The following is a 26,210-nucleotide window of genomic DNA, read 5'->3' on the forward strand; positions in this document are numbered from 1 at the left end:
GAATATGATTCCTGGGAAACAAATTCCTAGGAAGAGGATGCCTAGGAAAGTACTTTTGGCATGTTTGGTTGACCATGGAAAAGTGACAAATTTCCAAGGTGCTTATGTTTGGTTGGCCATCTACTTTCCTAGGAAAGTTATATATAATTCCTATTATGCCCTTAATAAAAATTAAGTTTTTAATGCCTCTTTAATGCTTCTTTAATGCTGAAGGGACTTTTTGGAAAAAAGTAAAAATGGAGTGATTCCCGCCTCATGGGAAAGTAACTTTCCCATGTTTCTCATGGGAAAGACTTTCCCATGAAATGTGGGAATCACATTCCCATGGGAATACTACTTTTCCTTCTCTCTCCTTTGAAAACTCCAACCAAACAAGAGGCATCTCATTACTTTCCCGTTGACCACACTTTTCCCCCTTCTTTTCCCGCGAACCAAACGAGCCCTGATTTTTTTTTTAATATAAAAACAATGTCATATTGGTGGCGTCGTTTTGATTCATGGTTTCCCCTAGCCGCTAACCCAATCCGACCTTAAATTCGGGTTGGCCGAGTCCAAGTAGCACTCGACTTCTCATCCATCCCACCCGCTAGTATAGAACGGGAGGGATTGGGTTGGTGTCGCCTGTCGTCGCTCTTCCATTGCTGCTTCACCTTTTAGGGCTGGGGTTAGGGTTTGGGTTTCGGCGAATCATCCCGTGGAGGAGATCACGGAGGGCGCGAACAATCTCAGCGTCACCTATTCGAACAAGAAGAATCAGATCCAGGTTTCCAACACCAAGAAGCCGCTCTTCTACTACATCAACCTTGTCAAGGTATAATCTTTTCAATGAGAAAAATAAAAATCTAACCTCATTATTATTAAACCCAAACACTAATCGTCCGTTTCACAAATCTATGGTATCTATCTCGATAGAAGTTTCTTAATATTTTTTTTTTTTGGGTTTCTGGTGAAATCTGTTGATTTCATCTTGTCATCTCCTGTCCGAGTTCCTGTTCTTTTTCTTCCTTCTGCGAGCCGCTGTGGTGCAGGGATCTTCCCTCTACAGAGTTTTGGTCTTGGATTATTAGTGACGGTAATTTTATGTGATCTTGAGATTGGAATCGATTACGTTGATTGTCGTCCACCTATCGTGTTACCGTTCGCATGCTTAGAGCATTATTAATCCCTGAGCGTAACCCTAACCGGTGTACAGTCTTTTGGGTGTTATCTGTGGTTTCTGGTTTCAAAGTTGATTTCTGTGGTGATTGTCACTTGTTTTTTCAGTGCAGAGGTGCTTTTATTTGATTCCCTGCTACTTGTTTCGGTATTTGCATAACCACACAATTTATTAATTGAAAAATATGCTCAACACATTTTCATTGTACAGCAAAAGTGAAACATAATATAGTATCCTCAGAATTACTTCGGCCAAGATGACAAAGGTAACCATCAATTTGTTCATGAAAACAAGAAAAAAACATCCATTTATCCAGTTAAGCAGTTGAAAGCTAACAGAGTAATTTCATATCCTAGACTTGTCCTCTAATTCATGATGATGCTGTCAACATATTCTCGTAACTTGGCTGAGGTAATCGACCTTCTAAAACAATGAGAACTTGATCGCCAATTTAAACACTTGTATTCGGTGATATTTAATAAATGCAGAAAAGGGTCCAAATCTTTTCTATCCAGGTAGTTTCTATACCTTAATTTTTATCTAATTCAAATATTCATGTTTAAAGATAATTTCATTAAAAATACCACATAATTAACTCGTTATGTTCAGAAAAGCAAACAAACTAGGCAACTAGAGAAAACCAAGGACCAGGAAGCCTACATAGGTGCACATGGGAATGAACAGAACAACATAGTACACTTTCCGTGAGCAAGAATATATTAGTTTGAATGATGTGAGAAATGACATGGATGTAAAGAAGTTTCTCTAGGAACATAGTTCTCTCCCCATTAATGGATGTTGCTAGGAAACCATTTATAGACAATCAGTGCTCCAATGAATCAGCACTACTTTTTGTTTCCACAAAAACCAATATTAAAGCTATGGTGGGGGTTGATGGTCTCAGTTGGGCGTCGCCCACGCTCAGCCAATCACCGATTTCCACATCACCTAGTGAACTGAGTGGTGAACAATAGCGGGTGATCTTTTGCCTTTTCCTTTCTCTTTTGGGCTAATTTGGTTAGCTAAAGCTTTTAATTGCCAATCTTTGCTAGAATTTACTAAACATTATGTTTGTGAAAATTCACGATATCTTGTTTTAATATGTTGTTTGCCTCCATCAATTCTTTTATGCAGATTTTCCTGACAATTTTATGACAATGGATGACACACCAATTGAAGTAGAGACAAAATCTAGAGAGCGCAAATGTCACAAAGGTAAAAAAACTACTTCAAAGGTGCAGGATGATTTTCTGAAGGTTCAAGATGAAAAAGGTAAAGAAAAGGGCTCGATGAAATTCTTCAAATATTGTTCTTATACCTCTGCTACTTTCAGAATTGATACATCTCTTCTATGATGCAATTTTATAGATGTCTTGGTAAAGTCAAACGTGATATTAGATAGTGTTTGCTCTCTAATGGTACACAAGTTGATGGAAGCAAAACACTCAAGTATTATGAGTTTATCGAGATGCTCTTCCAATAGCAGCTTTTTGTTGTATTTGGTGAAAATCTATTTTCACTTGTTGAAGGACGTGCTGTGAGGCATCTATTGACTATTACGTGCCTTCAATTTAAGAACGTGAGTTTATTCACCATTAAAGAGGGAGATAATGTCCTTATATGATAAGGAGAAGCACAATATTCAAGAATTGTTTAGGATAATCTGTGGCAGAATATGCCTATTGTCTTACAACTAGAACTCCTCTATTATAGATGATTATTGCATTTGTATTACTGCAGATTAATGTTGATAACAACTGAAAGTTGCAAAATAGAATCATAAGATTCAAAGTTTTAACTCCACATGATGGGTTGTTAGTTGCAAATGATGTTGTTTTATGCTTATCATAGTGGATCATTGGAAGCAAAGCCTTGCGCATAACCTTAGAAAATATATCCTATAATGACTGCATAGCTGCTTCTCATGGAAGGTCTTCGCTTGCAAAGAACATTCTTCACTGCAATGTTGAATTTTTTCCATTTTCATTGTTGTGCACATATTCAGAATGTTGTTGTACAAGCTGGCTTGGAGCTCATTTATGATGCTGTTCTGGAAATCATGATGGGATTAGAGATGTAAGAAGCTAATCTATTTGAGAATATGAGTTTCTTAAGTTTCTGCAAAAGGTATTCTGGATGTTAAGAAGAAATTGTGTGGTGATATGTGTGTTCATTGGAATTCCAGCTATGAGATGCTTGGACATGCTCTTGACTATAAGGATGCACCTTTGTACTTGGGGCTGCAGGATAGTACATTCTATTCTTTTTAACTTTCTAGTGACTAATGGGAAAAAGTGGCTACTCTTAAAGGGTTTAGAGGTCTTCTTGAAGGAACAAGCCTATATTTGGGGAGAAAATTTACAACATTAGATTTGTATTTTAGAGGGGTGTAGAAGATTCATAGTTGTTTGTGGGAAATATGATGGGTCCATCTATCTTCATGACCAATTTGGTTACAAAAAATGCAAGTGAATTTGATAAATATCGGTTTGAGTATACTTTGGTATTGTGTGCTGCAATTTTAGATCCATGGTGTAAGTTTTGTGGAATATTGTAATAACAAAACTTATGATGTGCATACTGAGCAATATGGTAATAATGTCATGACAACATTTCCATTGCCAATCTTTGTTTGAAAGAGTTTTTTGATGTTTTTATGCTAATAATTTTCTTTTGATGTTTTTCTAGACGTAAATAATCTTGCTAGTTAATTTGGTGGGATATGGTTCATATATATATATATATATATAATCTATATATATCTATTGGTAACATGAAAAATTCATAGATGAATGTAGATAGACTGTGGTGGAAGTAGCAAGAGTGAATTTGACCATGATGTAGGATATGACTTCTTGTAGGAACATTATTGGAGGAGTCCTGTAAATTCATTAAAACCCTGCTTTAAATAGTCAAGACTGCAGTAGCAAAATTGATCAATGAAAAAGGCCGTCATCTATCAAAGTATCTTTTACATGATTTTCATGTTTGCTTTGATGTTGTAGCAGATCATGAAGGAAAATCCAAGGATCATGAATTGGAAGCGACCACCACTCCAATCAAGAAGAAAAAAGTGAAGAAGCGAGTAGCATCAGATGTATATCCTTCTAGTGAAGGAAATTGTATTCCTGCTGGTAAGTAGCATGCTGTCAAGTAAATCTTGCCATCTCTGTTCTATATTGTTAGAAAGTCATAACTGAAATTACAATTGAGATTCAAGATTGATTATTTGGCTTTGTTACTGCTCTAATGCCAAATGCTCTAGAAGCCACTAGGCAAGGCAGCTGCTTGAGCACTTGGCCAGTGGCCAGATATCAGGCACCTTGTTACTAGGTGGGCTCCTATTTTAATGCCTATTCTTTATTTTATTTAATACTTCAAGTTTCGACAATTTTCCTACATATATTATATGAAGTATATCTACTATCTAGTAGTTTGGGATACACCAATGAATCCTTGATTATAGGTATTAAGGCATTTTAAGATTAATATCACAACCATTCATATTAGGTCTAATCTCATTTTCTAATGATGACCATCTGTCAAACTGCTCTCTTAGCTCTAGACCCTCTCCATTATTAGTGGCAAGAAGAGAACTTGAGGCAGCAAACCGTTGGAAGGGAGAAATATGGAAGTTAGGGTTATTATTACTATTAGTGATATTTTGATTAAAGACTTATATTCATCTTAATAAATTGTGAGAATTTTTAACTCCAGCACCTAGGCATCCCGCCCATGCGTTGATGGAGCTACCATCTGGGCATTTTAACAACCTTATGTGTTATTCTTGTTAAATGTGCATGTGTTGACTTGGCTTAACGTATCATAGTACTAGGTCCAGAACACTGGTTAAAACTAAAATTGACCATTGTACTTCTAGTCAACTAACTCCGCTGCTAGTGAACAACTAAGTAATACTTAAAGGCCAATACAAGGTTCGGGAATAGTTATAAAAATTTATTGAAAAACTGCTTTCAGACACTCTTAGTTGAACTATCTTTTTTGGTTTTATGCTCTTGTTTGTTTTGATCATGATATTTCTAAATTGGTTTCAGCTATTTGCAACAAAGAGCAATTTTTATCCTGGTTAAGTGGCCCTTAATATCCTGGAGTTTCATTTTTTGGGGGTTTTTGTATATATATATATATATATATATATTCTTGTAATTATGGATTATTACATATTTACCCTCTGTAATCACTATTTGTGTATATGCCCCTCAGTTCATGCTTGCATCGATATTCCTCATGGTAGATTTTTATTTGATAATATTAATGAATAACCTTTTAAGTGTAAAATGATTTTTTACCTTTTTACATTAGTGCCCTTGAAAAATTTGTGTACAATATCTCTCTTTTTGATACAAACTGAATGTAATGTTTTTTCCCCAGGGTATTAATGTCAAAGGGTAATAGTGGCAAATGATACTCAAAATGGTTTAACCAAAAATCTAATGGAAGGGTCATCCATGCAATAATAGGATGATTTTAGGGGCATATATGCCAATAGTGATTTTTGGAGCGTAATTGGGTAAACATGTAATGAGCCATAATTTCAAGGATATGCATGAAAAAAACCCTTTTTCTCCTAAAATGTTCCTTAGTTATATATTTGTAAATTAAGGTTGAAATGCTTTTGTTTGGTCATTTATGATATGATATTGAATTGTGATAGTGTTCATGAAGGAAAATAAATTACGAATAGGTAAATGTTTTTCTGGTGATTTTCTCTATAATTAGCTTTTGATGCATTTTCTAGGAGAAGTGCAAGAATTTGGTGGAGAAATTAATTTGGATGAGCCAACTATGGAGGAAAAACTTGCAAGCCTAGACTTGCTTAATGATGATAAATCAAAGAGCAGTTTCAAGCACGAACCTTCTCCAACTTTAAAGCCCCCCAGTGCAGATTCAGTGCATATTTTGCTTAAGCAAGCACTGCATGCTGAAGATCATGCATTGCTTTTGAACTGTTTATACACTAGGGATGAAAAGGTTTGTCTTGTTTTGCTTTAATAATGATACTCTGAAAGTGAGAATGGGCTAAAAATTGCTGCTCATTTATGCTAAATGACCATCCTGTAGATTTGTAAGCTTGTAGACCTGCTTGATAACCGGAGAAGTAATGTATATCAATTTATAACCCTATCTTGATATCCAGAGTTTGACAAGATTTTCAGTTTGGTGAGTATCCTCATATAAACTACAATGCTGCAGTAAACGTGATTTAAAAGCTACAGTAAATGTGTCTCAGAAACATAAGGATTGGTATCTGAGTTGATTCTGAAATTTTAGAACCTGAATTGCTACCAGCAATAGGCATAGATGTCTTCTTCAGTATCTCAAATTCAGAAACCTTGAAACTAACTTAATATCTTCCTAAGATACTGAATCTTTTGCTGCTTCATTAATTTATTTCAACTGCGTTGTGTCTTCAGGTTTCTTAGTTATTGTAATGCCTACTTGCAGGTTATTGAAAAGTCGATCTCATTTCTAAATCCAGCAGAAGTTCTCAAACTTTTAGCATCTCTTAAATCTATGCTTCCATCAAGGTAACATATTGTTATTCTAAATGAGGTTGATAATGCATAGTGTTGAACTGAGACAAATTGTGTTTACTTCATGTATGGATGGCTAAGATTGTTTGTCGTAGTAAGGTTAAATGACCTAAGTTGGTCATGATGTAAAGCCTATTTACCACCCGCTTTCCGCTTGCATACATGTTCAGTTGCAAGCATACACATGTTTCATGTTTCACTACAGCCGCACAACGGAAAACTGAAAAGGTATTAAAAATTTTGTAGCAAAGAAACTAGATTTGTAGAAAGAAGTTTACTCAATAATGCCATTTAGAGATTTCCAATGTTTAAAAAGCAGCTGTGGTATCCATGTGGTCAAGCAATACTGCATATATGGTATGTGGGCTGCATGCGCAGATGCATATGCAGTTGGTACTTTTTAACTATATAAAAATAAATAAGATACATTAAGTACCATAAGAATAATAATAATGATAGTAAAGTTTTTTTTGGATAATAATATAACAATAACAACTAAAAAAATTAGTATTCAATACTTAGTACTTAATACAAATAGCAATAATTACAACATAATTGAAACCAACATCCAACCTATCAGTTTGGACATGCTTTATCCACAAAGCCCGCATAAGAGTGTGCCAAATGTTTGGCCTCATAATGCAAAATGGGTCCCATATACAGTGATAAAATGCTAATTGATACCTGGCCACATAGTGCTAAATGGATTGACTTTTCGACCTATATGCAATATGACTGCAAATAGTAACTGCATATAGGAATGTGGTACAACCAAGGGACCACATCCGCATATGTGTCCTTATGCACCACATTTTAAAACATTAGAGATTTGTTAGTTAGATTTAAGTAGTTCTTCACTGTTGACGCTAAGTAGGATTGACAGCCTTCTCTTATCAAGATTCACCTTTTTTCAGTGCCACACCTTCCCAAGTGCTGAAATTTCTTATAAAGTGTTTTTGTTTTCTTTCCTTTTTTTAGATTATCTTTTCCTCTAATTCAGTTGGTTAAAAACACTGCATGGTTAATGATTATCCTTTCATTTTAATATTTATTTCTAGTCAGGTCTTCTTGAATGGTCTAGGATGTACAGCAGTTTACTGTATCTTATGGTTCTGCAAATTAAATTTGTCACAGAGAGCTCAGAAAATTTTGCAATTATTATCCATACAACAATAGCCTTAAAAGGTTTTCTTTTTTTTCCTTCATAATACTATTATATGAATTATGACTTTCTCATTTCTTGACTTTCACATAAAACTTTGGTTTCTGGGGGAGGTTCCTTACTCCTGACTCCTTTACAAATGGTAGGATTTATCGGGAAAAGTACCACTTGGTGTCTGTCTCCATTTCTTTTGTACCTTTAGTAGCATGTCTTTAATGCTAAGTTTGAAAGCTATGCACAATCCTTCATTTCCAGCTGCTGCATCCTTGTTTTAAAGGCCGTTTATGTGTGAGTAAAAAAGACAACCCAAAGTAAGTTATCTGCAGCAGAGTCCATCCCAGAACTAGATGAAGTTTTCTTTACAATGCCTCTCCAAACGTTTAATTACATATATATTGTAGAAGTTTACAGATCCCATTTCTTGATATGTGAAGTATCTATTCCTAACAATTTCTTTCTGCATTCTGATTCAACCTTTCTGTGTTTCTGTAGCCGTTTGCATAAGATTCCACATTTCATATTTCCAGTTCTTCTCAAACATATTGGGGTACCATATGTAAGCAAAGTGTAGCATACAGAGGCAAATTTATATATATTTGATTGAAAGATGATTAATTATATTAATTGAATCACAGCGTTACATCTTTTAGCAGAACATGTACTAAAAATACAGGAGTCTCTTCTATCCAAACAACCAGATCTTCAACGAAGAATGCATGCTTTGACATAGTGTGAGCAGCTTCATTTCTCTCTCTTCTAACATGAGAAAATACGCACAGCCTAAAATGGTTACTCAATATTTAAGTGTCTTCCACTATTCAAACCTGCAATTGAGGGTACCTATTGATATTGGAAGACCAAAAAGATTCTTCCAATGTCTCATTTCTGGGTCCAATGGAATTCATTTAATCAAGTTACTAGAATCTCTTTCCAAAACTATATTATTAAGGTCCAAAGCAATCTCAAATTTAAGAGTTTCCCTTGCTGCTTTGGCCGCTATAACTTCTGCAGAATTCACATAGGGGAACTTGTTTAGAGAAAATAGCAATTAAGTCTTCTTTTTGCTTGTTTGTTATCTAAAAGCTTCACTGATATTCAGCTTATAAGAAGATTCACTGGGAAGCTCCCAAAGATTTTCCAAAGATACTTAAGCTCCTCTTTCAGATCTTTTGTACTTCGGAGATCTGCTAACAAAAGAAAAGCTCTTTTCACCATTGAAATAGGATCCTTGTTAAGTTGGTTGAATATAATTTCGTTTCTGTGTTGCCAATTTGACCAAGCAATCATCAGAAACATGTTCAGACCTGAAAATCCCAATTGTTTTCTTTCATCTCACGAGCTCAATCCCACATATTTGTTGCCTTGCAGACATCAGAGCACAACCCAAAGGGAGAAGCTAACCAAACTTGTTGAGCATAATTGCAGTTTCTTAGAATGTGCAAACCTTACTCATCTTGTTGTCCACATGCTTGACATATCATATTATCCATCTTGATTGTCCTTCTTGCCAAATTAGTTTTTGTTGGCAAGATTTATCAAAGAACTTGCCACCAAAATAATTTGATCTTTGCTGGAATTTTGAGCTTCCACATATGTGCCTGTGAGAGATTTGGAGGCAATGTAATAGTGCAATTTAAATGTGAACTCCCACTTGTATCGATATACTTTCCTTTTCCAAAATAAATTTATAAGCATTGTTTACTCTGGAGGCTCCTTCAGCAGTTGCTTTCCAAGTCAATCTGTCTTGAGGAAATTTTATCACTTAATGGCCGCCCTAAAATAGTCATAGATTCAAAAGTCGAGCACTTTCATAACCATGTCACAGTTCTATTTTCTATCATTTTTTTATCAATTGATTGACCCTTGCTTCTGGCTCCAAAACTCTTTGAGGTGAAATGACTTTGATTGTGCTTTTTGTAGGTAATTATCTGTCCTTCCATAGTTCAACACATTCAGCATCTCTTACCTGGCATCTACAGCCTTCCTCTATAATAAATGTTGTCTCCCAAATACTGTGTATGATGGATTTGCTTCAAGTTTTGCCTCTCAAAAATGATTTGAAGGAAAGTAATTTGGTTGAAGGACTTTAAAAACCAATGCCTCATTTTTGAAAGTCCTCAAGCTTGCTCAGCTAACATTGCTTTGTCGAAAGCTTGCAATTCTTGAAAGCCAACTCCACCTTCATCTTTTGGTTGGCATAATTTATTCCATGCCTTTCAGTGGATCTTTCTTTCATTATTTTTTTTTGTACCACCAAACTTTTCCCATCAAAGAGTTTTCAGCACAATTTTTTTTTCCGTAACAAAAACAGCTCATAGTATGGACAGATTGTGATCAAAACTTCTCTTCCTGCATGTGATAAGAATTTCTCTTTCCATCCCTGCAGTCTTTTCTCCGCCCAGTCTCTGATGTTGTTAAATAAAATTTCCCTTGATCTTCCCACAAGACCCAAATACTTTTCATGACAATCTACCACTGAACATCCAATAGTTGAGTCATTTCTTCCTTTAATTATCTTGGACAGTTCTTACTGAAGGTGATGCCTAATTTATTCAAATTTATATCTTGTCCTGAAGCCTTCTCGTAGGTATGCAATAGTTCTGTATAGTTTTCCTTCCTTCTTTCCAAATATAAGTCCGTCATCTGCAAAGAATAAATGTCAAATCTTGGGCACTGCCTTACCTGCTGAAACACCATGAATTTCTCCTTTTTTCTCAGTATCATGAATAAGTGATGAGAGTCCTGCATGAATTAGAAAGAGGTAAGGACACACACACACACACACACAGACACAGAGAGAGAGAGAGAGAGAGAGAGAGAGAGAGAGAGAGAGAGCCAACCTCTTGAGTGAAATAACCTTTTTGTGGACCATTAATAAGCACGGAGTGACTAACTGATGAAACACATTTTATAATTCAGCAAATCTAGTTTATCGCTGTTTTTTCAAGAAAAATCCATTTGATCCTATCATAAGCTTTTCTCATGTCAAGTTTCAAAGTTACATGACTTTTCCGACCTTATATTTTTTAGAGAATCAATTACTTCAAAGTCACAAGAATATTGTCCCTGATTGACAGAACACGGACAAAAGCTCTTTGGTTTTGAAAACAATACTAGATAAAACTTTCTTTTAGACTATTTACAAGTGCTTTGGCAAAATTTCATAAAATAATTGCATAAATTAATAGAAGAATTGGGTCATCAGCATTGTTCACCATAGGAATAAGAGCTATATGTGTGAAGTTAATTTTGTCTGAAGAACGATCATTATCTAAAAACTCCAGAGCTACTCGCTATATCATGACCAACAGAGTTCCTATATTTTTGATTAGAAAAACCAGGCATCCCTGGTCCTGGAGCTTTTAAACGATGGATTTGGAAAGTAGCTTGGCTTTCCTTGTTCGATGTAAAGGGCAGACGTAGAACTCTATTCATGCCACCTGAAATATGGTTTTCAACTTTCTCAAAAACTTTTTCTAAATCAGAAGCCTACAGTGCACGAAAGTGAAATTTATTTTGAAATAGCTCCCAGGCACTTATTCTTTGCATGCCAAATACCATGATCATCCTTTAACCCAACAATCTTATTCTTGTCTCTGTGATGCTTTATCATGAAAATATGCAGTGTTTGGGTCGCTGTATTCTGCAACTATGTGATCTAGTCCTACCTTTTCTAACAAAAAAACAGTGTTTTGATCTCCCTTCTTTAACTGTGATGATGTAGACTGCTGCTTCCTCATCATTTCCTCCCTAGTTAAGCTTTGATCTATCTTTGATGCATTTCCATTTCCTCTTTCTTAGATTCCTCAGTGACTGTTAGTGACTAATGGCCTTCAATTTCTCATTCAAAACATGCAGCTGTATGTCAACATTCTCAAAGTTATTTTTGTTCCACTGTTTTTAACTTCCCTTGTGTACCTCTTATCTTTTGAGAAACTTTCTCCATGGTACTTCCTGTAAGATTCATATTCCATGTATTATCTATAACATCCCCACATTCATTGGACGTAGTCTACATTGATTTAAATCTTAACCTTCTTTTCTTTATGCCAATTAACTGATCTTGACCTTGAAGAGAAATCAACAAAGGGCTATGGTCTGAGACACTGCTAGACATATGTTGCACTATTGCTGACGGTGTATGTTGCTCCATTCTAGAGTTGCTGATGCTCGATCAAATCTTTTTGTATATTATGATCACTAATTCGCTTATTATTCCATATAAACTTATAGCCTTCAAAACCTAAATTATGCAAATAACTCTCTTACTGCTCTAAATCTTCGCATATGCATTTCTGATTTCTCTAATGTGATGTTTAGAATAATTCTGCAAAAGTATTCCACAGTCCTTCCATATCAGACATAATCCACCTGATAGTCCATAGCTTGGCACGATTAAAGCATTCAGGAAACCCATACTTTCGCTTTTATTTTTCACTGCTTTTTAACCCAGCTTCATTCCATGAGAAACACCACTGTGGGAACTTCCCTCTTAATTAAAACTTTGAGGGCTGAAACCGGCAGTTCCAACATAATACTGTCATGGATCCTGGTGAGACTTGTAGAAATCTGTTATTGCTGATCTTTCATTATTAGCTTCTTGCTGTGCCTCTACTACTGAATAAACGCATTTTTTCTCACTTGAATCTTCAACATGATTATCAAAATTTCTTTTGCTTCCAGTTATTCTCTCGATGAGACTTTACTTTTCATATCCATCTTTCAGAGCATGTGTTCGTCTTTTCTGTGTTCCTCTGTGAGAAATGCTTGCTTTTGTATTCTTTGAAGACTTTTCCTTCTCATTGTCTATCATTATTGCTGGCTGATATTCCTGTCAAGCTGATTTAGGTTTATATCTAGTTCCATTTCAGTCATATTGGAAACTAGGTTATGTCTTGACCCATGACAAGTCTGAACTTTTTAAAAGTCTTACGGTTAACATCTGTCATAGGCACCTCCCTTCTCTTTTCAGAAAATTCCTTCCCATTTTCTGATAGTACTTCAGTAACTTCCCATTGTTGTGGTTGTTTGAAAACTCTGTTTAATCTTCACCGAATGATTAGAGTTAATCCGATTGGATATTTTAAATTGTGATGTATCATCATCTTTCTCATTCCCCTTGATTATTCCCTATTCTCCATGGCTAGCCCCTTCACAAAGCTTGAGCTTCTGCTGCATATTTGTCACATTGTTTTGCTTTTCATTTTTCTTCACGGCACCTCTCAAAGATGAACATCCTCTTACTTTGATATGGATTTGCTTGGAGTGAAGGTACATGTTGAAGTTTAGGATTTTCCCTGCTTCAATCAACAATGTTCTTATATAATCTGTCTTTATGCTCTGAAAGACCACAGAAATAACAGATATTTTGTTATTTTTCATACTTTAGATGTGGCAAGATTGGTTTCCCATTTAAATCCTCCATTGTAATTCCTATTGGTAATGGTTTTGTTGTGTCCGTTCTTTGTCAAACTCATATACCTTGTTCCCCAGCATACTTCATCACTATCGGCATTCGTAGATCTAGTTTTCCCCAACTTATTTCTTATCTTTATCCCCATTACTTTATTCATACATTTGAGTGGTAGATAATGAACTTGAAGCCAAAATGAGGACCGTGAATTTTATTTCAGATGGCTTATTATTACCTTTAAAATTCTTTTATAGAACTAATTGCCTTTCAAAAACTCAATGGTTCACCTACAGCCACTTTCTCTTGATCATCTTGACTTATGAAATTGAAAAAGGAGCAAGTTCTCTCCCTACTCTTTGACAGCCATGCCTTTCCACGGTTTCCATACCATTTTAAGCATAGTCTTCATTGCTTCTGCTTTGAAAGGTCAGCAGGTGAGACTTTCCCTATAAGATAAAATTTGCCTTTCTCATTTGCCTCTAATCAGATTCTTCTGCGCTTGTAGACCTTCCTTTTCTTCATCTGTAAGAACCAGTTTCTTCTAAAGTTCTTCTATATTCTCTCCCATTCTTGGCTATCAATTATTCGATCAATTGGCTTCTATAAGATATTTGAAAACCTTGAGAAGATTCAAACTTGCATGCAGACAAGATGAGAAACTCCTTCAGAGCCCTTGAGTGGATGTCCTATGTGGTGCAAGTTTTTATTCAAGTGAATATCTCTTTTGGAATTCAGATAAGTTTTGATAAGAAATGTAGGCCCATTCTTTTAAATTTTGCTTGTATGAGTGGATTAAGTAGTTCTATTATCTTAATGGAAGGGCGATTAGAAAAGCAATAGGTTCTTTAAGATTTAGTTGTATTTAGTTTTATATTCTCTTTCTAACTTAAACTGCTATATAGTTTTATGTGCTTGTTTTCAATTTTTTATGAAGCACTCAACTTGAAATTTCTTTCCCATTTTCCATCTCCTGTCACAGAGGTGCAGTAATGGTCTGTGCGCTTCCATGGCTAAGTAGTATGCTCAGTCAACACGGAAGCAGTATAGCGTCTCAACAGTCATCACTATTCATTCTGAACTCTTTATACCAGGTAACCCTTCATCTCTCAATTGACCTGTTTTATGAAGAGCTTCATCTATATGATGTCTGAAAAAACTGAAAACTTTGCCTTAGTCTGTAATGTCTGAATGAAAATGTCAGGCATAAATGTGGTGCGCATATATATATTGAAACTATAGAGTGTAGTATGCTAGCACCCTAAACTTCCTATTTACAATGTACCTTTTTTGCAAGTAATGCGCCTTTGCTTCCCCAGTATGATATGAAAAATGTGTATCTAAGGTCTTGTAAAGTCATACCATTTATGGGAATTCTTTAGAAATCTAAGGTCATGTTGATATGAAAAATGTACTTTTTTTGCAAGTAATGCGCCTTTGCTTCCCCATATTGATATGAAAAATGTGTATCTAAGGTCTTGTTGATACATGCACTTGTATTCTGGCTTCCTCAGCTTTCAATTTTTTCTTTGTTATCCCATTTACCAGTAAATTTGGTACCAAAAACAATGCTTTCCCTGATAACTATCCAGCGTCCGACTGCTAGTTACTTTATCCATCTCAGCCTTTAATAAGATGTCATGTAAGGTAGCCTTGTTTAGCCCTCTGTTGTTAGAATCCCTGATATGAGGTTCTATTAGCATGGCTGATAAACTCTGCCAACTAAGTAGCAAATGGCACATGATGTTCTCTTGAGACCAAATCCAAGTATTATGAAAGTTGATTATGGTGTGCATAAACTACCACTCATCGGCAGCATCCTTGTTTCTTTTTTCTTTTTTCTTTTCTTTTTAAATGCGTAGTAGTATGACAAAAGGCCCAGCCAAGAGAATGGTGCACCCTGTTTCTTTTCCATTTACACTCAAAACAATTGCAACTGCTTTTCACCACTAGTTGATTCTTTCCCGCCAAGCTATTTGATCTAATGTGATTTTATATATACTAGATTGTGTGTCACTTATTTGTACTTTTGGCAGCTTATTGACTCAAGGATTTCAACGTTTAGCTCGGCCCTACAGCTTTCTACTTGTCTGGATTACCTGTTTGCTGGGGTAAGTCCTGCTGCTTGTTGTCCTACTGAGATTATTTAATGGATTTGTGAGATCTAAGCTATGCTCTTCTTCACAGATCTCTGGTGATGAGGCTGATGAGGAAGATATTCTTCCACCAATTGTTTATGAGGACAAAGACAGCGAGGAAGAAGAATCGGAAAATGAAATGGAAATTGATGAAGAGAGTGAAGAACTTGGAGATGTCATCGATGCTTCTCATGACTCTGATGGAAGTGAGGTGATGAGCGATTAATGGATGGATCCTAAGGCCCTGATGTGGGAAGTTTTGGGATTTGTCATTTAAGCTTCATGTTATCGTATGCAGGAATCCAGATCAGCCACAGATTTTGAGTTCCAGCAATTTGGTGGATTCAGAAAGTGCTTATTGCTGTTCAGTGGCTGTTGTATTCCGCCAAATTTTTTTGAAACGTTGAGTTTTAAATTAATCCAAGAAAAATATCATCATGGTAAAAATTGCTACATTGTGCTCGAAAATGTCAATTATCATCCGTTCTCAAGCTTGGTGCGTTTAAATGACTCTTTTTCTCGAATTTTGACATTTATATTGCACCCTTGCCTAGTCTTGGGAGTTGAGTTCGAGCTGCCCAATTATTCCATTAATCTAAATGTAACCTCCTGATCTTGAAAGCTAACCAACCAACCATTCCTTCCAAGAATTGTTAGATCATGGCTTTATACAATTTAGAGTTTTCACTTTTTACTATAAGCTTATAGCTTCGTGGATGGTTGATATTTGCCTACATTTATGGGTCGCTGATATGGTCTTAATTTAGATAAATATTTGGAAGAGTAAATTATAAAAACATCCTTGAAAAAAATAAATTATATTTATATCTAATAGTTTGCAAATTTTATACTTGCTCCTTTTAGGTTTATTTTCAATATCAAATTATTAATTTTAAATAGGATTTAAATATCACATTAGAAGAAATTTTGAAAATAATTAAATAATATTAAGTGGCATAATAACCATTCAAAATATATAAAAAAAATACACATCGTTCTTCTTATCTAAAAATAATAGATAGGATAATTTTTACTTTTTATATGAGATAAATAGTTTTACTAATGCGGTTAACTCAATTAGAGGTAAGTGTAAGTTTTCCAAATTATTGTGTAAGTGCAATAAATATAAACCTTAGAGAGTCTTTTTGGTAATTTTTCTATTCGGAAAGACTTAAGATATTTTAGGACTTTATTTATCTGGGAAGCGATGAGAAGTTTGAAACAATTTGGTAAGGATTAGGTGTTTAAAGATTTTGGGACCATAGGAATGGAGGATATGCTACCTGGCTATCACATAGAGAAATTAGGCTCGAAACTATGCTCAAAACCATGGAGGTACGAGAGATTTGATATCTATAGATGAGACTGTTGGATATATTTTGATATCCAAAGTGTGCTGATTCTTGAAGCTGTGGAGGTGCAGAAAGGAAGCTTGCTCTAGTGGAGGTGATTCTCGAGCAAGGAAACTGGACTTCTTAGAATCTATCTGGGATTCTAACCCCCATCATGCTTCTAGTTTCCTTCTAGAGACATGAGAAGCGAATGAAAATGCTTCTTTATTTTCTTCAATCTCCTCTTCCATGGAGAGGTTGGGAATTCTATTTTAAAATTCTCTCTCTCTTTTCTCCTCCCTCTCTATCAACTCTCCACTTCATTATTTTTTAATTTTTTTTATTCTTTTCCAAATTGAGAATTTTGACTGCGAGGTCGCAAGGATGCATTTCTTGGGGAGTTTAAGGAACGTTTAGTTTATGACCGAAATCAGAATCGGAATGGATTAGATTAAGAATCGAATGACCATATCTTTCGGCATGTTTGGCACGTGATTGAAATAGGAATTGGAATAGAAGTGGGATACCTAGAGATTGTAAAAATTGAATTTAGAGAAACTTGAGACATTTTTATTTCCTCCCCGATTCGAATGGGAATAGAATTTTCTGCCAACGGAATAAGAGTCACTTATTCTTATTCCTATTTCAAAGTCCAATTACTCCCAACCAAACATGACCTAAAAGTATTAAAAACTGTGTTTGGAGACAGGATTTCAATAATCCATTTGCATTATCACGGAGATATCACCATTTCCAAAAAAAGAAAAAAAACTTTAATCATGATGCCGTGCCTAATGTTTTTTAATCTATTTCTTATTCTTTTTTTTAGCTAAAGATCTATTTCTTATTCTTTCCCTGTCTATTCTTTACATTGCCACATCTCATCCACACTTTCATAGACCGTTGAAGAGGAATGACAATTAATGGCATCGACTGTATCACCAATATTGCTAAGTGGCATTCTGGAGGAAGAATAAGAGGCTCAAGTGTCAAGGTGGCGAGGGAATTTGGATTTTGGGACTAACGTTTGGTATAGGAGAGAGAGGGATATGGAAGAAGAGAAAAAAGAGTTACCAGAACATGGGCTTGCATTGTTGTAATACTTACTTATTTTTAAGTGGGACGTGTTGGGGGAATAAGATTTTTCTCCCTAAGTGACACGAATGCCCCCAAGAAGCCGCACAATCGCCGACCCTGAACAGCCGAAGTCGGCGTCCGACCTCGGAACGCCCGACCTCAAGACATCCGACCTAGGAAAATCTTGATGCTCAAGGTCTACCCTTGTCAGCCACCTACTACGGCCGTACTCCTCCGAGGTCCAATTGAGGACCATACCCTGCCACTGCTTCAGCATTTATTGCGCATGGCCGCTGTAACCCTCCGGTTCACTCTACAATTAATGTGGATCTCCGGCTTACTCCACCATTAATGCGGATCTCCGGCTTACTCGACAATTAATGCGGATCTCCGGCTTACTCCACAATTAATGCGCATGGCTCCTGACATCTACGGATCCTCGGCTCTCCACGGCAAGTTAGCCCAGCAGAGTCTAGTCAACCATGATAAGTCCCCGATCTCGGCCATACCTCCGACACCGATGCAATAATTCGCCTGGCAGCGCCCCAATTCAGGTCGTACGACGACCTCACCGCCGACATCGATGTAATAATTCGCCTGACCGTGCGCCGACCTGGACAACATGCCAAGCCGTACTACGGCCTCGCCCCATTACATCACAGGTACACCGACCCCCGCCTATAAAAGGGAACCTTGGCTTCTCAGGCGGGGGGGGGGGGGGGGGGAATTACACGCTCTACAAACACTTTATCTCCTCTTCAACACTATTTGCCCCCTCCCTGACTTGAGTGTCGGAGGGCCGGCGCCGGAAGACCCGGCCACCGGCTTGTTTGCAGGCACACCAAACGGAGGACGCCGCCCCCCGACGGATCGCCGCCCCGCCGTGAGGACCCCCAGCTCCCTCTCTCCGGCCACCCCAAGCGGAGGACGCCGCCCGCCGACTGGTCGCCGCCCCGCCGTGGTGACCCGCAGCTCCCTCTCCCTCGACCGAAGATTGCCCCCGGGTCCAATTTCCAGCAACAGTTGGCGCTAGAGGAAGGGCCGGCTTCTTGCAGGTCCCCCGGAGGATGCCGCTCGCCGACGGATCGCCGCCCGCCAGTGTTCGCCGGAGCTCCTCCTCCTCCTCGGTTTGCGGCTGCCCCCGGGTCCAATTTCCAGCGCTAGAGGAAGGGCCCGAGTTGTGGCCATGAAACTAAGGAGCAGAGGAGTCTCTGATACCTCCCGGCATCATGCTCCAAGCCCCGGGCGCTCAGTCCAGAATCTACCACCAAGACCTCCGGCAGATCAAGCTCCACAAGTCCAACCTGAGCACTTCGACGCGCTAGTGCAACAAGTCCAAGCGCTAGCTATTGCAGCCCAAAGCCTGCAACAAGTGGAGGCTCCTCCTGTGCCGCCTCCACGGGTTCATGTTAAGCAGAGGAAGAAACTTTCTCCCGAGCCATCTCGAATCAGGCATGGCTCCTGCTACAACGACGTACGTGGGGGCAACTAGTGAGAAGTAGTAGCCCAAGTCTCACATCAACGAGTTGGAGGGAAAGAGAAATAAAAGCTGAGGTCTGGAGAAGGAGAGCTATGTACTCCCTCCTCATGGGTGTAAGTCCTTACGACGGCGCTCGTGACGTTGCTCTCCTTCAGAGCGTCGCCATCACCGAAGCCCCGGCCGTGCACAGAGGGCTGCCGAGCTCATCCAGGCCAAGCTCATGCAGGCCGAGCCGAGCTCAGAAGGTCGAGCTTGTCATCCACATGCTGCAGCCACGACCTGCAGCAGTCTCATCCAGGCCAAGCTCATGCAGGCCGAGCCGAGCTCAGAAGGCCGAGCTTGTCATCCACATGCTGCAGCCACGACCTGCAGCAGTCTCATCCAGGCCGAGCTCATGCAGGCCGAGCCGAGCTCAGAAGGCCGAGCTCGTCATCCACATGCTGCAGCCACGACCTGCAGCAGTCTCATCCAGGCCGAGCTCATGCAGGCCGAGCCGAGCTCAGAAGGCGGAGCTCGTCATCCATATGCTGCAGCCACGACCTGCAGCAGTCTCATCCAGGCCGAGCTCATGCAGGCCGAGCCGAGCTCAGAAGGCCGAGCTCGTCATCCACATGCTGCAGCTACGACCTGCAGCAGTCTCATCCAGGCCAAGCTCATGCAAGCCGAGCCGAGCTCAGAAGGCCGAGCTCGTCATCCACATGCTGCAGCCACGACCTACAGCAGTCTCATCCAGGCCGAGCTCATGCAAGCCGAGCTCAGAAGGCTGCCGAGCTCATCATGCAGGCCGAGCTCAGAAAGCCGAGCCGAGCTCATGCAAGCCGAGCTCAGAAGGCTGCCGAGCTCATCCATGCTGCCGAGCACAGAAGGCCGAGCTCAGAAGGCCGAAACCAGAAGGCTGCCGAGCTCGGAAGGCCGAGCTCAGCAGGCCGAGACCAGAAGGCTGCCGAGCTCAGAAGGCCGAGACCAGAAGGCCGAGCACAGCAGGCCGAGCACAGAAGGCTAAGACCAGCAGGACGAGACCAGAAGGCTGAGCTGACCTCAGAAGGCCGGCCTCGTCATCTATATGCTGCGGCCATGCCCTGCAGCAGCCTTACCGCACCATGTTTTACTTGCCGGCCACGCCACGACATATTAATCAGGAACCATACTCTGCTACGACTGTCAACGCCTCATCATTCCCAAGAATGTACTGCACTGTGCGCCTCAAGCAAGCTCTGGCTGCACGCCATCTCCTCCCATGATGGGAACGGGCCATCCACGGCAACTCATTACTTCCACGCCCACGTCCAATCGTGACGGTAACCCATTAATTCGCCCAGTCACATCACAGGTAACCCTGCCACTCTCCCTATAAAAGGGGAGCTTCTCCCTCTAAAAAGGGGGCTGGAGGCTTCTTCCTCCCAAGGGAGGCTTCGGACTTGGAAATACAGTCCCTCTCTCTTCTTCAAAATTAAGCCCCCCTCTGACTTAGGCATCGGAGGGCCGGCGCCGGAAAAGCCCGGCCACCGGCTTTTCTGCAGGCACCCAGACGGAGGACGCCGCCCGCCGACGGATCGCCGCCCGCCAGTGTTCGCCGGAGCTCCTCCTCCTCCTCGGTTCGCGGCCGCCCCCGGGTCCAATTTCCAGCAACAGGACGTATTATCTAGGACAAACTTTAGAAAGCTAATTGATCCAAGCTATTAGTTTGCAATCAAATAATCAAGGTACCCACGTTCTAAACTTCTTCTTTTATCAACTCTCTGCACTAAATTATTAATAGTCCAACACTTCTCTGGACCTAGGTAGTTTAAGAGATTGCCGCATTCCCTTTCCCCCTCATAAATTCATAAGAGATAAGAAACCAACAAGATTTCCGTCATAGCCTCTTAAATAAGAAGCCTCAAGTTTGCAGAAAAAAATAAAGTAACCACTCTATATTATATTTTTGCGATTTTTTATAAAAATAATTTTTCTAACTCAAAGTCAAAAAACTAATATAGTGGATGGATCCTGTATCTACCACATGTTTGGACTAGGATTAGAATCCAAGACAAAAGGAATTCAAATGTCTGGAAAGAGATCTTCTATATGTAGTGCATGTGATAGAAAACCACTGAAGCTCAAAGAACTTGCATGGCAATAAAAACTATGCTTGAACAAGCGTGAAAGCTAATACTTTGATATTTGTACTAAAATCTATTGTGAGATAGAACATGCTCTAATGATCACCAGGTATATAAACATTCATTCTTGGAAGAATACAAGATGATGTTTGACTTAAAAATATTCAACGGTCTTAACTTTTGAAGTTTACACATAATCATATTTAGAAGAGTAGTCCATCATCTCATATTAGTCCAAAAGAAAGTTTCACAAGCATCAACATAATTAAAATTTCTAAATAAAATATTTTCTGCTACATCTATATTTTGTTAGTTTTCCAATGCATTTTGAATTACAAAATATAGAAATCACATAAAAGATATGGCCGATTTGTCGAAGGAAGACATGTTAGTGCTATCTTAGTTCTATATATTCACCAAAATATTATTTTGCATCCTATTAATTTATAGATGATTTTCCTTTTATCTTTGCCAATTTTTTATGGAAAAATTACATTTTAACCCCTTGAATTTAGTTGAGTTCTCCTGAGCCGTTTCTAGTTTAAAATTTTGAGATTATGTCCCTAAACTTTCCCATTTGACCCCATGTCGTCCATCTGCCCATTGGCTATTTAGCACCATTACAGAACTGCTCAGAATGATCAAATTATTCCTTTCTCCATTGGCCTTTTCACCCAGCCCTTTTTTCTTAAACTAGTTCATTCCCATCTCTCCAAGTTCCCATTGATGGTCATCTAGGCCATAACTCTTCCAAGCCATTCCTCTGGTGTGATCATTTGGGCATTCACATCGATGCTCCAACCTTCATCCCTTGGCATCCACATCTAAGCTTCAAAAAAGAACTTCTCTAGATTTTCCTTAAAAATATTCTCTGTCTATTACATCCATGGATTTGTTCTTGGGGCTCAATTACACAACATTCTTAGTAATCCAGGGTTTTAAGTTTGGTCATATATTGTGCATGTCTTGCACCATGCATGGGTCTATTGTGGATATTTGAAGACAATTGTTTTTATGTTTAGTCAGGTATAGCGCATTTTGTAACATCAGCAACTATATATTGCTGATAGTTAATATGACTTGGTTTTCATTGGTCCTCGGCTGGCATTAGGTTAGTCCTAATACTTGATTGCTGATAACATTGTGTTAAGTAGGATATTTAGTTGCAGGTATGATACTTGATTGTTCATTGCTCGATTGTGTTAAGTATGATACTTGATTATTATCAGGTGAATATCCTCAATTGCATCAGGTGAATGCCCTCAACCAGCATCAAACTCATTTTTTATTATGTTACTGCCAAACTTGTAAACTTCCAAAAAGTAGTTTCGATGTACAGTCTTTTTTTCATTCTAGTTCAGCGGCAGGATGCTGTGGTCTTTTCTCTTGTGTGCTCTGGTCATACAGTATATAACATGTGGTCCTTGTTTTTCTTTTTTGGCTTGGAATATTGGTACTTAATATTGTCTCAAAGCTCGTGCAATATGGGTGCACTTACCCAGTTATTAGGAATGGATTCTGATCTTTTTACTACAGAGCAACATCATGGTGGGGCCATCAAATTATTTCGATAGATGCACTACAATGTTGAGGTTATGTGAACCACTTTGACAATTGTGATCCTGATAGAATGAGTGTTATAGAGACAGAGGACATTATGTCACAGCTACAGTACAAGATCCATGCCCAGTTCTACTACATAATACTTGGGAGGAGCCTTGAGACTAGTTTAAAGTCCCTGAATTGCGACAAGGATCTTCTAGAAATGCTACAGGAAATCAAAGTACATAGCTGAGCACGGTGTGGATGAAGTAGACACCAAGTAGGAGGCTCTTCCTTAACTACCATCACCTTCGCCCTCTTGGCTAGATGTCATTTATATTGATGAGGCGAATGACAGTGGTTTCCTTGGAGAGCTAACTCAAGATGAGTTTGATCACCCATACTTAGCAATAGACACCATTATTTAGGAGAGGAAGCAGCACCATAGTAGAGCAGGCCAAAAAAAAAAAATAGGAGCCTGTTTGCGCCATGAATTATGGTGGCGAAGAGCAGGCTCATGATCCTGTTGATAATAACACTAATGGAATTAGCAAGACAAAGAAGGATGAGTCAGGTGAAGAACCCACCAGGGCTACTAATATGGATGATGTGAGGATCACTAAGCAAAAGAAGGGGAAGAAACCTGGAGAGCACTACAGGAAAACTGAGCTATCCCGGCGCTTTTGTTGACCTATAGCGACGCTTAAAAGCGTCGGCTAAAGTACCGCCGACGCAATCTAAAGCGTCGCCAAAGCGTCGATTATACCAGAGTGGCATAATTTTTTGCCGACGCATGACGAACGTGTCGGCAAAAACAGGGATATGCCGACGCATATATAGCGTCGGCAAAAAACACGCATTTGCGTCGGCAATAACCCGACGGTATGGAATTCCCTGGTTTCCGCCGACGCTATTTAGCGTCGGAAATTTACGACGCTTTTAAGCGTCGGTAGATCCTTATGCCAGTGCTGTCCCACGAAGTTTTTCCCCGACGCTTAAAGCTTTTTAGCGTCGGTGAAAGCGTGCCAGTACTGTGCCACGGGGTCTTTTACCGACGCTTAAAAGCGTCGGGAATTATTTTTTTTTAAAAAAAATAAAAACACGAATTCATATTATATAACACACATTACAATACAGTCATTATAACAATATAAACCTGTATTAAATTGATACATTGACACAAACACTCAGATCATTCGAAATATGAATATTGTCATATCTGATTAAAAATTTGCTTAATAGACTTCAAATTACAATGTACTCTGAAAAATAAGAAACATATACATATCAAACTCATAAAAGATAATTTAGAATGCATCAGGGATGGGATTCAGCTCCATCATCATCATGTCTACAAGCGTTTGAAGAATCAGGAATCTACAAAAAAAAAGAAAAACCTTAAAAGTTAGGAAAAATGTGACACATTAACTCATATATCATAATTGATAATATGTAAAGTATTGAAATATATATAGTTATTTACCTGAGAAGGTAGAAATCGTTGTAATATGGATGTAATATTCGTAAGCTGAGACTGCAAATTTGTTTGGTTTTGCTTCAGCTCTTGATCAATAGTTGCTTGAAGATGACGAACTTCTGCAGTGTTACTACCTTCTCTGGCATTTCTTATATATGTGCCCACTGAAGACAACTGAGTGGGGGTAACTCCAACGCCGTAACCCCGCACTCGACCATAACGCTCTGGGCCCATCAATTCAGCAAGCACTTGAGCTTCAATATGATTGTTCGCGTCGGATGATGATGACCCCCCGACGCGCTCTGAAATAAGATTTGTTGCCCTATCCTATATCTCTCAAAAAAAAATCAAATTAATGTATGCGAATAATAGAACCAAAAAAAAATACAGCACAAGTCAAAGATGAATACATACAACTATATCTCTTGACTCCTCTCGGACAAAGCTGCCATCTCGGTGGGTGTGAGTCATCTTATAAAACTCCACCCTACCAGGCTCCCTCCCATTATCATCCATCTACAACAAAAAGTATATTTCACGAGTATACATGCTATATGATAGAATAATTTAAGATAAATTTAAAGAGTTTCAAAAAAACTTACGAATTCAGCTCTACGCCTCGCATAACTCATGGAGCCTGAAGTGTGAGGAACAGTCTGCATCAAATATGGTTCCTCCTTTGTTTCTCTCTCTCTCTTTCCTTTTCTTTGGTGTGTGTTTATGCCTTCACACATGTGCATGTGTTTGTGTATGCATGCATCAATCATAAATTCCTCGGTTTGAGTTGTATATATGCATACGGAACATGTTGGTTAAAACTGGTTATGCCAAAACAAGTAAATTATGTGCATGATTCAGTGTCTATATAGGGACTTGCTCTGGTTGGACTTGGTTATCTATGACCAACAACACTTTTAGTCATAGCCAATAGTTCTTAATTTTACATTCATACCTTGTCAATTTATGATATTCTATGTGTTGCTGGAAATTGGACCCGGGGGTTGCCGCGAACCGAGAGGGGAGGAGCTCCGCTGCCGGGATGGTGGGTGGCGGTGCGTCGACTGGTGGCGTCCTCCTGGAGAATCCTGCAAGAAAGCTGGTGGCCGGGCTTTCCGGCGCCGGCCCTCCGAAGCTCAAGTCAGAGGGGGTTAATATGTGGGGAGTAAAGGAGGAGAATGTTTGTTCTCTCTTTTTTGTGTATATCTATGTCCCTCCCTCCTTTTCCCCCCAGGTTCTCTTTTATAGGAAGATATTATGTTACCTGGGAGGTGATAGGGGAATTTGTCTTCTTTTGTGATAATTGGGCACGATCACGCTCATTAATGGCGTTGTGGAGAATAAGGCTGGATCAGGCCGGAGTCAGGGAGTTGTCACGGTTGATCGGACCCGTTGGGGTGGTTGAACCGCCGGCCGTGGTGGGCCTGGGGTTCGTAGATAGCAAGTGCATTGATTGCTGAGTGAACCGGTGGTCAGGGAGAGCCATATGCTTTGATGGTTCAGTGATCCGGAGATCATCTTGAGCCGTGTTCATTTAATGGCCGAGTGCATCGGAGGCCTGAGGGGGTCTCATGCATTAATGATAGGGCGTGCCAAATGCCGGCGGAGATCACGTGCCTTGATGACCTAGGAATGGTGGCAGATTGTAGTGGAGTCATGTATTTAGTTGTCAGATCCTTTAGAGGATTAGGTGGAGATTGGATATTTGGCTAAGGTACGGGCCCGGCTCGGGTGCTGAGCCGAGCCGGTTGCTTAGCGGAGTGTCCTGTGGCGGGGTTGCTTC

General features: G+C 39.1%; 1 protein-coding gene across 1 annotated transcript; it reads left to right on the forward strand.

Moving 5' to 3' along the window:
* The first annotated feature begins 574 nt into the window (after positions 1 to 574).
* Positions 575 to 15,912, forward strand: LOC103721842 (WD repeat-containing protein 43). Its single transcript, XM_008812203.4, has 8 exons — positions 575 to 811; positions 2,291 to 2,428; positions 4,165 to 4,290; positions 5,916 to 6,148; positions 6,623 to 6,705; positions 14,266 to 14,377; positions 15,320 to 15,394; positions 15,471 to 15,912. The coding sequence occupies exons 2-8, from the start codon at positions 2,308 to 2,310 to the stop codon at positions 15,645 to 15,647; spliced, it is 927 nt and encodes a 308-aa protein (XP_008810425.1). The 5' UTR covers positions 575 to 811; positions 2,291 to 2,307; the 3' UTR covers positions 15,648 to 15,912.
* The last annotated feature ends 10,298 nt before the right edge of the window (positions 15,913 to 26,210 follow it).

This window comes from Phoenix dactylifera, chromosome 8 (assembly GCF_009389715.1).
Source record: "Phoenix dactylifera cultivar Barhee BC4 chromosome 8, palm_55x_up_171113_PBpolish2nd_filt_p, whole genome shotgun sequence".
NCBI classification, from domain to species: Eukaryota; Viridiplantae; Streptophyta; class Magnoliopsida; order Arecales; family Arecaceae; genus Phoenix; species Phoenix dactylifera.